We start from the raw sequence: 12,468 nt of genomic DNA, 5'->3' as shown, positions 1-12,468 counted from the left end.
ATATAACGTAAATTACTTACCATTATTGAAAAAAATTCAAGAAGATCTTGATAAATGGATGGTATTACCAATAACATTAGTAGGTAGAATAAATACCATAAAAATGAATATATTCCCTAGACTACAATACTTATTTCAATCACTACCAATACAACTACCCCAGAAGTTTTTTCAAGAGTTAAATAAATATGTGAGGAAGTTTCTTTGGAAAGGTAAGATGTCAAGAATATCATTGGAAAAATTGACATGGAAATTTGATCTAGGAGCCAAAAATAGCCAAAAAGGCTATTGCAGTTACTTGGAAATTGGATGCATACCTAAGTATAGATCATTGGAAGAATGAAATTTACAGCTGTATTCCACTTGAAAAAATTACTTATAATTTAAGAGATAAATATGAAACATTTTTGAAAATTTGGCGCCCTTATTTACAAAAGACAGGATTAAATATATAGGTGCTCCGAAGATAAAATAATTGGTTATTTGGGGAAAGAAATAAATATATATACTAAAGTTATTACGAACTCCGTGGAGCATGTGGGGATCTTCCGATATCCAGGCACTCTTTTTTTTCTTTCTTTCTTTTTTTTCTATAGGGATGGGAGGGGGGAAGGGTATATATATATTTTTACATATTTTTCTTTCTGTAATTATTTGAAAACTCAATAAAAAAAAGTTTTTAAAAAAAAGTACCTCTGCTATTTCTTCTGGTTCCAAACACTCTTTCCCACTGACACACTTGATAGGTCTTTTTCTTTCACCTCTTATCTTGCTCCTCACATTCTTGTAGAATGCCTTGGGGTTTTCCTTAATCCGGCCCACCAAGGCCTTCTCATGGCTCCTTCTGGCTCTCCTAATTTCCTTCTTAAGCTCCTTTCTGTTAGCCTTATAATCTTCTAGATCTCTAACATTACCTAGCTCTCTGAACCTTTTGTAAGGTTTTCTTTTTTTCTTGACTAGATTTATTACAGCCTTTGTACACCACGTTTCCTGTACCCTACCATAACTTCCCTGTCTCATTGGAACATACCTATGCAGAACTCCACACAGATATCCCCTGAACATTTGCGACATTTCTTCCATACTTTTCCCTGAGAACATCTGTTTCCAATCTAAGCTTCCAATTTCATGCCTGACAGCCTCATAATTCCCCTTACTCCAATTAAATGCTTCTCTAACTTGTCTGTTCTATTACTCTCCAATGCTATTGTAAAGGAGATAGAATTATGATCACTATCTCCAAAATACTCTCCCACTGAGAGATCTGACACCTGACCAGGTTCATTTCCCAATACCAAATCAAGTACAGCCTCTTGTAGGCTTATCTACATATTGTGTCAAGAAACCTTCCTGAACACACCTAACAAACCCCACCCCATCTAACCCCCTTGCTCTAGAGAGATTCCAGTCGATATTTGGGAAATTAAAATCTCCCATCACGACAACTCTTAGGATTACACCTTTCCAGATCTGTTTCCCTATCACCAATACCACCATGCAAGCAGTAGCAAAAGCACCCCCCCCCCCCACCAAAGAGATCTTGCTCTACAGTCCATCAAAAACTATAGTTTCCATAACCCAGCACTTGGTATCTCAGACAGGCTCACAGGCTCTCTCTCGCTAGTGAGGGAAAGAGGGGCTGTTCCTACAACTATGAGGGAGGAGACCAGCAACTCACTGTTCCAATGTTACAGTCTTCTACGTCACTTCTCCAAGCCCTCTGATTTGAGGAATAACAGGCTCTCACATCATCAAAAGAGAGAGAGAGGAAATCACTTGAGTACAGGGACCTTCTTCCAGCAGCAGTATACACTGCCTGCTGTCCCGATCTTTCAATATCCTACAGAGCTTCAGTCGGCGAAATTGGCAAGGAACATGGTCATCTACAGGGCTGCTCCTCAAAGGTGCATGTCTTCCAGGCCAAACTTACATACAGGATTTACGACCGATTCTTCACCCACAGAATCATTTTCTGTTCTGTCAAATGTCTAAGTCCATGTATTCCTAAAGCTGCTTTTGTTTTTTTTTGTATCAAGATTCCATTTTATTTATAATTTTATTAAGCAGTGTAGGAGAAGAGTTAGTTAGCAAAATGTAATGTACCTCTTGGTCTTCCTTGCAGAATATGAATCGGATGAGACAAATCTCATCAGTAACTGCATACGAACTTAAATCCATGCAGGAGGACCTGAATTTCAAGGAGACTGAAATGCAGAAATCACAGACAACTGCCAAGGGTTTGACTGATGGTAAGTCATTTTAGAATATATGGTATTATTCCACAGCACCCTCCTTGTCAGTTGCTTTCATATATGCAAGATTTGGACAGGGAGTCTCTGGCTGAAGACTGAATTAGACAGCCTTTGAGCAATGAGCACTGATACAATTGTATTTCTATGTTATATTGACTGTCCTGTTGTACATACTATTTATTACAAATTACTATAAATTACACATTACATATTTAGATGGAAATGTAACATAAGGATTTTTACTCCTCATGTATATGAAGGATGTAAGTAATAAATTCCGTTCAATTCAATTCATCGAGAATTTTCTTCATTGAGCCAAGTATCTTGGCAACACACACAAAATGCTGTAAGAACTCAGCAGGCCAGGCAGCATCTATGGAAAAAGGTAAACAGTCGTTGTTTCGGGCCAAAACCCCTCATCAGGACTGGAAAAGACTGAACTATAAATGTTCTTGACTACTCTCAACAATAGTTCTTAAATATTTCAACAAGATTATTTTCAAGTGCCTTAAATATAGAATGTAATGTATCACTTATAATTTTTCTCATTATATCATCAAACCTTACTTTTTAATAAGAGTAAATAGAGTAAAACTCTAATCATGTGACTCAGTGAATAATATTTCTCTTCTTTATAAATTAAATGGGGCCCTTTTCCAGTATTCCTTTCAAATTCACTAAGTCCCTGTTCCCATGTTCCTTTTAAACATACTGGGACCAAAACTTGTCAGTTTAAAGGGTGTGCATGAAAGAGGACCTCAGGGACTTCATATTCATCAGACCAAGCAGGAATTTAAAATGATTTGAGGTATTAATGGGATCTAATAGTCCATAAAATTTGCTAGCACCACCACATTTGGACCTTGATGCATTTCCCTCATCCTTCTTGACCCCTGTGGAGAATTTGACATGACCAACTGTTCTTTTTTCATTTCATGTCACTACTTTGTATCAACAATGTTGAGGTTGAAAGGGTTAAGAGCTTCAAGTTCTTATCAGCGAACATCGCCAGTAGCCCATCCTTGTCTAGCCACATAGGTATCATGACCAAGAAAGGTCAACAATGCCTCTACTTCCTCAGGAGGTTACAGAAGTTTTGCACGTTCCTGTTCCTCCTTATCAGTCTTATCAATGTATCCTATATGGATGCAACACTGCAACTATGGCAACTGCTCTGCATGTAACAGAAAGTAACTGCAGAGTTGTAAACACAGGTCAGCATATCACAGAAACCAACCTCCCCAATCACCCTGGACATTCTCTCTTCTCCCTTCAGACTCAAATACCTGAAAGCGCATATCACCAAGCTCATGGATAGCTTCTATTTCACTGGTATAGGACTATTAAGTAGTTCCATAATACGATAAGTTGACCCTTGAACTCTATCTTGTAATGATCTTGTACTTTGTTTATCTGCACTGCACTTTCTCTGTAGCTGTTACAGTTTATTCTGCTTTGTTACCGTTTTATCTTGTTCTACCCTCAGTGCACCGTGCAATGATCTAACCTGTGTAATCTGACCTGTCAAGCTTGTCACTGTATTTCAATACATGTAACAATAATAACCCAATGCTAATTCCAATTCAATTCCATTATCCAGCCTTGCCTTACTTGGTTTTATTTTTATCCAGAACCAAAGCATATTGGCCAGTGATTTTGTTGACGTTCCTTCAGTTTGAGAGAAAGGAGTTAGAAGTTCCACAATGATAGTGCCAGTTTATCTGAGATATTGGTAAAGGTAGCTCTGGAATGTCAGATTGGTGTAAAAGCAAAACTGGTTCCCCTTTCCATTAGAAAAGGAAATAGGCAGTCTTTGCCTGGTCTTGCCTTTGTGATTTCTGCTTCACACTACCACTCTTAACTGATTGCTGAAGGTGCCTTGGTGCATTAAATACAAAACAACCAGTAATTGGCAGCAATTCAGTTTTGCCTGCCTTGCAAGTCTATTTTCAAATTCTTGTGTTTAAGTTTTCTCTTCATCTTTCTTTTTCTTATGAGTGTAACCCTTTTGAACAATAAATCAGATAAACTTCTCTTTGTCTAAGTTTTTGTTCCATGCTTCTGCAATCAAGTTCCCCACCACTCACTCCCTTAAAATACACTTTTTTAACCAACTATTAGTCACTTCTTCCACCTCCTCTTTGCTATCATACTTATGCCAAGCACTTTGGGACTTTTCTTATATTAAGAATGCAAGTTGATAATATTGTAAAAATTGTTGTTAAGTGCTTTAAGTTCAATGACTCAAATAATAATGCAATATAATTTGTTAAAAAACTGTCATCCGAACCAATGTTTTATCAGGTTCTATGTGCCCTTCTCAATGACTGCAGTTGTGAGCGTTTGGTGTCTCTATTGACACTTGCATTGTTGTTCAACCTCTCCCTCTTTAGCACAGCTTTTATAATCAGTAAACATTGCTAAAGTCCAGACACTTTTTAAAAATATATTAATCTATTAGAGATATGCAGCACAGAAATAGGTTGTGTGGTCCATCACGTGCATTCTAAACTATTTACTGTCCATACTAATCCAGTTTTCCCATGATAGGTCCATATCATTCTTATTTAAATGCTTGTCAGAATGTCTCAAACATAGCCACTGAACCTGACTCCACCACCTCCTATGGCAGTAAGTTTCAAATATTAGCCAATCTGCATTTAAAAAAATCTTTCCCCTTAAATCCCCTTTAAGATTTCTTTCTCTCACCTTCAACGATTCCTTCTTGGTTTTGATACTCCTGCTATGGAGAAAACAAGATCTCTTCACTCTATCTATACTTCTTAGAAATTTATATACCTCTATTTGGCCATCTCTTGGCCACCTTTGCTCTTGGGAAAACAGACCCAACCCATCCAATCTCTCCCTATATCAAATTTCAGCATGGAAACTGATCAATGCTAACCAAGATTCTCATCTAAACTAGTCCCATTTACGTGTATTTAGCCCATGTCCCTATGACCTTTGCTTGCCTATGTACCTGTCCACATTAATGTACCTACCTCATCCACTTCCTCTGGAAATTCATCCATTTACTGGTTGAAAAAGTTGCCCTCAAATGCCTGTTAAATCTCTTCACTCTCATCTTAATCTCTGCTTCGGATTCATGATACCCTAAACCTAGGAATAAAGACTGTGAATAAAAACCTAGGAATATTGTCCCTGTACTGTATGCCCCGTATGATTTTATACACCACTGTATGACCACCCTTTTTTTCTCCCTTGGTCCAAAGAATAAAGTCACAATATGCTCAATCTCTCTGCATAACTCATTCCTCAAGTCCTGGCAACATCCTCATAAATATCCTCTGCATTCTTTCCAACTTACTGGCGTTACCAAACTCCGAGACCCGGGACTCAACACCTGTCTCTGCATCTGATCACAATCAGTAAGGATAGGTAACACATCCGTCACATTTCCTCTTAACACCGATGCTCCACTAGGTTGCGTCCTCAGCCCACTATTCAACTTCCTGTACACTTGTGACTGCATCACCAGGATCTATACTTTTGTAGGCGACACCACCATTGTGACCACATCTCAAATAATAATGATTTGGAGAACAAGAAGGAAATAGGGAGATTAGTAACATGGTGTCATGACAACACCTTTCCCTCAATGTCAGCAAAACAAAAGTAATGATAATTGACTTCAGGAAGGGGATGGTACACATGCTGCTGTCTACCTCAACTGTCTATACTCTTTTGCCTCTTCCATAAAGCAGCCAGCATAACCACAGACACCACCAACCCCGGACATCCTCTCTTCTCCCTTTTTTACTACAAACAATTGAAACACCTTAACTACACACATCAATCTCCATTTATCTAATTATGTGATTCTAAAATCAGTTGGCTGCACCAGTGATGATTTGGTGTGTCATATTAAAGGGGATTGAATACTTATGCAATCAATTATTTTGTGCTTTATATTTGTAATTAATTTAGATCACTTTGTAGAGATCTGTACTCATTTTGACATGAAATAGTCTTTTTCTGGTGATCAGTGTCAAAAAAGCCAATTCAAATCCACTGTGGTTCAGTGTTGTAAAACAATAAAAAATGAAAACTTCCAAGGAGGCTGAATACTTTTAGGCACTGTATTTACATTGTCAATGTTTCAAGTTACAAAACTCTTGCAAATTGTAACAACATAGAATGGAACTTGGTAGTTTATCGTTAATAAACAGCTGGCCAGCTTCTAGTGCTGACAACAAATATGGGTTTAGTCTCGTGAATTCAATCAAATGTAAATCTAGAAACAGACTAGAAGTGGAATTTAGATAATCTAATGAGGATTAAGATATATCTTTCATCTGGATGCAAATGGATTTGTATTAAAGACAGACATGAAACAGTGCACGAAGTATGAAAGCCCTTTTGTGCACCGTATTTCATTATACCCTTCAGTTAATAAATAAAATCAAAAGTATGTGATTTTTCAAATTTCATTCTAAATGTTCATAGTATGTGTATTACACAAACAGACATTTAAAGTGCCACAGAGCTGTTAAAAAAATGGGATCGGTGCTGGGTGAGCAATGATTCCCCCCACCCCCCGGCACATAGTTTCTGGCCTCCAGTCAAAGAGGCAATATCTATTCCCACTCTTCAGCTTCTCCCATGAAGCGAATGCCTAATCCAGTTTACTATCTCATCTTGAATAGCAAGCAAGTGAACATTGACCAGCCTCCCATGCAGGACCTTGTCAAGCGCCTGACTAAAGTTGATAATGGACAACATCCACTTCCTTGCCTTCCATCAAATTTCTGGTAACTTCCTTGAAAAACTCGATAAAACACAACCTACCATGCACAAGGCCATGTTGACTGTCCTGAATCAATGTCTGTCTATCCCAATACTTAATATATCCAGTCCTTTAGAAAACCTTCCAGTTACTAACCCACTACTGATGTCAGGTTCACTGGCTTATAATTTCCTGGTTTATTCTTAAAGTCTTTCTTAAACAACAGAACAACATTAGCTATCCTCCAATCCTCTGGCACTTCTCCTATACAAAGGACATTTTAAATATCTGCACTAGGGCCCCTGCAATTTCTGCACAAGCTCCCCACAGGATTCAAGGGAACATTTGTCAAGCCCTAGGGATTTATCCACTCTAAATTTCCTCAAGACAGTTAACACCTCCCCCTCAATAATCTCTATGAGGATTGGTTTGTGTTTTCCCATCTTCCCCTTCCTGAAGTTGACATTTAATTTCTTGGTCTTACTGATTACAGTACAAGGTTGATGTTATATAAGATATATTATGTATTTTATATTTGTTTCTTTTGTGCTGCATCGGATCCAGAGTAACAATTATTTTGTCTCATTTACATAAATTGGTTACTGAGGAAGAAATAGAAAGTAAATTATTTTGTTTTTTAGCTTTCTTTATCTCTGGACAATGGCATTGCATTCATCTTTTGCATTTGGACTACTGGACAAGAACCACAACTAATGTAATGCTACATGTTTTGACATACAAATCTGGCTAATTAACATTATGAAGTTTAAATATATTTATATTTTACTTGACTTACGGCATCCTGCAATTGAGATCACAGACTCACTCTAATGATCTGATAATTATTTTCAGTGAATGGGAGCAACATGCCAAGAAGTGAAATAATTCTGTTCTTTTGGATCAGTGGTGTGATGGATTATACTGCCTTTTGTAAAAAGCAGAAAAGTTTATTGTCAGATTCCAGCCCTTCAACAAAAGATTTGTAAAGAAGTAGTAAAGGAATAAAACAGACCACCAAAACATGTTTTACTTACATACAGTATTTTAATAAAAACAAGTTTTTTAGAAGTGTGCTTTTTAGAATCCTAATTGGATTTGATGGAAGTGCAACCACATTTGCAACACTTCAGAAAACAATTATTTCACACTGGGCAATGTAAGATCTGTCACACCCATTGATTATGCAAAAAGTTAAAAATAAAAAGAATTCCTGAGCGTAAAATATTTATAATTTAATATTTTAAGAATATAAGAGCATAAGTAACGAATATTTCACCATTCAGATACAAGTCCTGATGAAGGCTCTCAACCAGAAACATCAATTCTTTATTTCTCTCCACAGATGCTCCGTGACCTGCTAGGTTTCTCCAGCATTTTATGTGTGTTACTTTAAAAGTCAATCTGATCCTCAATTTCAACTCTATTTTTTTCTGCCTTACCTTGATATCTCTATACAGTATTTCCCTTTTATCCAGAAATGCTCTATCTTCAGTGTACTTAATATTAAGTCATTTACACCTCCTTTAGAAAGCATTTTAAATATACCAACATTCCTTAGATGTTCTTACCATGTGTAACCATTACAGTCCACACATTATCTTGCATATTGCTCTAATAATTCAACTTGCAGCTTTTGATAAATTCTGTAACTTCTTGCATTTTTCTGGTTTGCTTAGAAGTCTGAGGGGATAATGTCCAAGACCATAATCTTCTCTTTCCTCCTATCTGACTAACTAGAGAGCCAACAGCTCCAGCAAGATCTTCAGAAAGTTGAACAACTTGAAAGCAAGATAAGTGCTGAGCTGAGTTCTTTAAAAGAAAAAATCCAGCAGATAACAGTTGCTCTAGAAACTTATAATGACCTAGATGGACTAAAGGCAGCTGGAGAAGAGAAGAAAAAGGTAATATCATTTGAAATCATTCACATTGATATAACTGGATGTGGTTTTGCACCGAATCTGTAATGTGTTTCATGTGTGAAAAAAAATTATTTTAAATATACTGTATATTCAAATAATTTAGATACAAAATCCCTTGATTGAAGCTGAAGTAACTTCCATGAGTGAATATTGGTCACAGAGCTGTTTTTCTCTATCTCTATATTACACAAATGTGTAAAAATCTAATTTAATTTCTGCCGTGAAATGGTATTTAATAATTCTGTACTGTTTTGTCTTGCATTACTTCTGTTAACCTTTTTTCTATAACAAAGAACTTGTTTTTAGTTTTTCAGAGAAACTAAAAAATCTTTATTCAAATATTTCTTAGTTGTTCATGGCTACACACAATTATTGAAGCTTGTGCTATTTCCTGCTGTCATGCCAGTGCACTATAAATATATTTGCTTTTAAAATCTGCAAATCGAGTTTTATAGTTTTGCTGAAAAAAATCTAACCAGTCATATTCCTGTCCTACAATCAGCCATTCATTTTGTGTTTTGTTACTCTGGATTTCAAGCATTTCAAGCACCTGGAGATAGATAAGTTTTTTAGTCTTGATAGTAAATGAGTCTTGAGTGTTGGCACGTGGCCAAGTGCTTAAGGCATTTGTTAGCTGAAGGTCGCTAGTTCAAGCCTTGGCTGAGGCTTGCCTGTGTGTCCTTGAGTAAGGCACTTAACCATACATTGCTCTGCGACGACACCAGTGCCAAGCTGTATGGGTCCTAATGCCCTTCCCTTGGACAACATCGGTGGCATGGAGAGGGGAGACTTGCAGCTTGGGCAATTGCTGGTCTTCCATTAAAAAAAACCTTGCCCAGGCTTGCGCCCTGGAAACTTTCCAAGGTGAAAATCCATGGTCTATCGAAACTAATGGTGGCCTACAAAATGATCTTGAAAGGATAAAATGTGGTCATCATTATCTTATGTTTTTATTGAATAACTCTGCGCTTGGACATTTTGTTTATTTCCTGGAATGGTAAACAACAATTCTTCATTTCACTTCGTTTCCAGAAACTCCAGGAGGAGAAGGTAAGACTGACAAAATGCAGAAGCACCTTTAAGAAGATGATGCAACAGGTCTTAAAGGAAAGTGATATTCTAAAGATGCAATTACAGGAAAATGAAACCCATTCACAGGTAAGGGTATTTTAACCTGCCCATCACTGCTTCAAACTATAATGAGATTATAAAAAGGCTGTAATGATGAGAGGGTCTGCATGTAATCTCAGATAGGTGTTTTATAGTTTTAGATACCTTACATTGTGATATTATGCAAAAAAATTAAAATCTGTTTTTAAATTATTTGATAATTTTTATTATACTTGCCATTGCAAAGTAATTTCTCCAGTGGGGTTTTAACTACCAATGAGATTTACAGGAAGATGTTGCTACCTGCTGCACCTCCAACAGTGCCCTTAGGTCAGCTTAGGATCATCAACCAGGACCAGAGCTCATTGATGTTTCACTCCTGGTACATCTCCTGGTGGTAGAGCAGTGGCAAGGACGTCTTTTTGTCATCCCCAGCAGCTTTCTGTGGGGTTACTCAGTTTCCCAATTTCTGTTCTTCTTCTTCAACCACAGCCAAAAGCTGCCCTTCTCTGCCTCTCGGCCAATTCTCTGGTGGTCCTCCTGAGCCTCGCTAAAGTCACTGCCATATCACAAAGTAACCTTGTCGTTGAAGGGCAGAGAAAGCCCCAGCATCCTGCTTCTACAGGATAGATGGTAGTCCTCCTGCCAGCTTCCTTACACTCAGCTGCCAGGTCTGAGTACTTCAGCCTCTTCAGCTTATGGGCAGCCTCTACTCTTTCCTTCTGTGGGATAGTTAACTCAATAAGGAAGACTGCCACTGACCACAGTACTATACCTGTGCGGAGAGATATAGTATGATTTCTGTGGGGAATTGTAGCTGTCTGCCTAAATTTACCTTCAAGATCCATTTCTTGTCTTTGGAAAGGAGTCCTGAAGGAGCTCTCTCTTCAGCATGCTTATCAACCTTAACAACCATAGGATATAGGAGTAGAATTAGGCTATTTGGCCCCATCGAGATTGCTCCACCATTTCATCATGGCTGATCCAACTTTCCTCTCAGCTCCAATCTCAAGTGAAGTTAAATCACTTTTTATTGTCATTTGGACCATAATTGCTGGTACAGTACATAGTAAAAATGAGACAACGTTTTTTCAGGACCATGGTGTTACATGACACAGTACAAAAACTAGAGTGAACTGCCTTTTCCCCATATTCCTTCATGCCCTGACCAATCAAGAATCTATCAACCTCTGCCTTAAATAAGATTCGGCCTCTACAGCTGCCTGTGGCAAAGAATTCCACAGATTCAGCACTCTCTGGCTAAAGAAATTTCTCCTCATCTCCATTCTGAGTTTGTGTCCTCTACTCTTAGATTCTCCCACCATATGAGACATCCTCTCCACATCCACTCAATCAAGGCCTTTCACCATTAGATAGGTTTCAATGAGGTCATGTCTTATTCTTCTGAATCCTATTAAGTATAGGCCCAGAGCCATCAAACACTCTTCATATGGCAAGCCATTCATTCCTGGAATCATTTTCATGAACCTCCTTTGAACCCTCTTCAGTTTCAGCACATCCTTTCTATTGAGAGTCCAGACCTATTCACAATACTCCAAGTGAGTCCTCAACAGGGCTTCATAAAATTTCAGCATCACATCCTTACTTTTATATTCTCGTGCTCTAGAAATGAATGCAAACATTGCATTTGCCTTCCTCACAGCCGATTCCAGCTGCAAATTAACCTTTAGGGAATACTGCACAAGAATTCCCAAGTCCTGTTTCTACTCAGTTTTTTGTATTTTCTCCTCATTTAGAAAATAGCTAACCCTTTAATTTCTTCTCCCAAAATACATGACCATACACGTCCCTACTCTATTCCATATGCCATTTTTTGCCCATTCTCCTAATCTGTCTAAGTCCTTCTATAGCCTCTCTACTTCCTCAAAACTACCTCACTCTCCACCTATCTTCATATCATCTGCAAACTTTGCAACAAAGCCATCAATTCCATCATCCAAATAATTGCCATATCATGTAAAAAGAATTAGTCCCAACACAAACCTTTGTGGAATACCACTGGTCACCAGCAGCCAGTCAGAAAAGACTCCCTTCATTACCACTCTTTGCCTCCTGCCAATCAGCCACTGCTTTATCCATGCTAGAATCTTCCCTGTAATATCAGGGCTTGTAGCTTGTTAAGCAGTATCTTTCTTTCTTTTTCAATCTTTTTATTGAATTTCATATATAAAAAACATATTGTAATATTGAATAGGTTATGAGTGCATTAGACTTAAAGTTGAATTAGTAATAAGATAACAATATCTTATTAAAATATCAGCAAAAAATAGTACATTAATCAATCTAACCTATATTAATTATACATGAAAAAGAATAAGAATAATCAAAAGAAAAAAAAATTAAAAATACAAGAAAAAAGAATATATATTGGAAAAAAAATTAAACCTAAACTAAACTAACATGGGCAATAATAACAGTT

General features: G+C 37.4%; 1 protein-coding gene across 1 annotated transcript in view; it reads left to right on the top strand.

Moving 5' to 3' along the window:
* The window catches only part of ift74 (intraflagellar transport 74), a 202,998-nt gene that overhangs the window by 158,041 nt on the left and 32,489 nt on the right, over positions 1-12,468 (top strand). Inside the window, exons 15-17 of the mRNA XM_059974915.1 lie at positions 2,123-2,249; positions 8,737-8,900; positions 9,951-10,076. Of these exons, the coding sequence (XP_059830898.1) occupies positions 2,123-2,249; positions 8,737-8,900; positions 9,951-10,076 (417 nt within the window). The remainder of the gene's footprint in view (positions 1-2,122; positions 2,250-8,736; positions 8,901-9,950; positions 10,077-12,468) is intronic.

The sequence above is a fragment of the Hypanus sabinus genome, chromosome 7, assembly GCF_030144855.1.
Source record: "Hypanus sabinus isolate sHypSab1 chromosome 7, sHypSab1.hap1, whole genome shotgun sequence".
NCBI lineage: Eukaryota > Metazoa > Chordata > Chondrichthyes > Myliobatiformes > Dasyatidae > Hypanus > Hypanus sabinus.
Note: the sequence above shows the minus strand (reverse complement) of the source record. Positions and strands in the feature narration are given on the sequence as shown.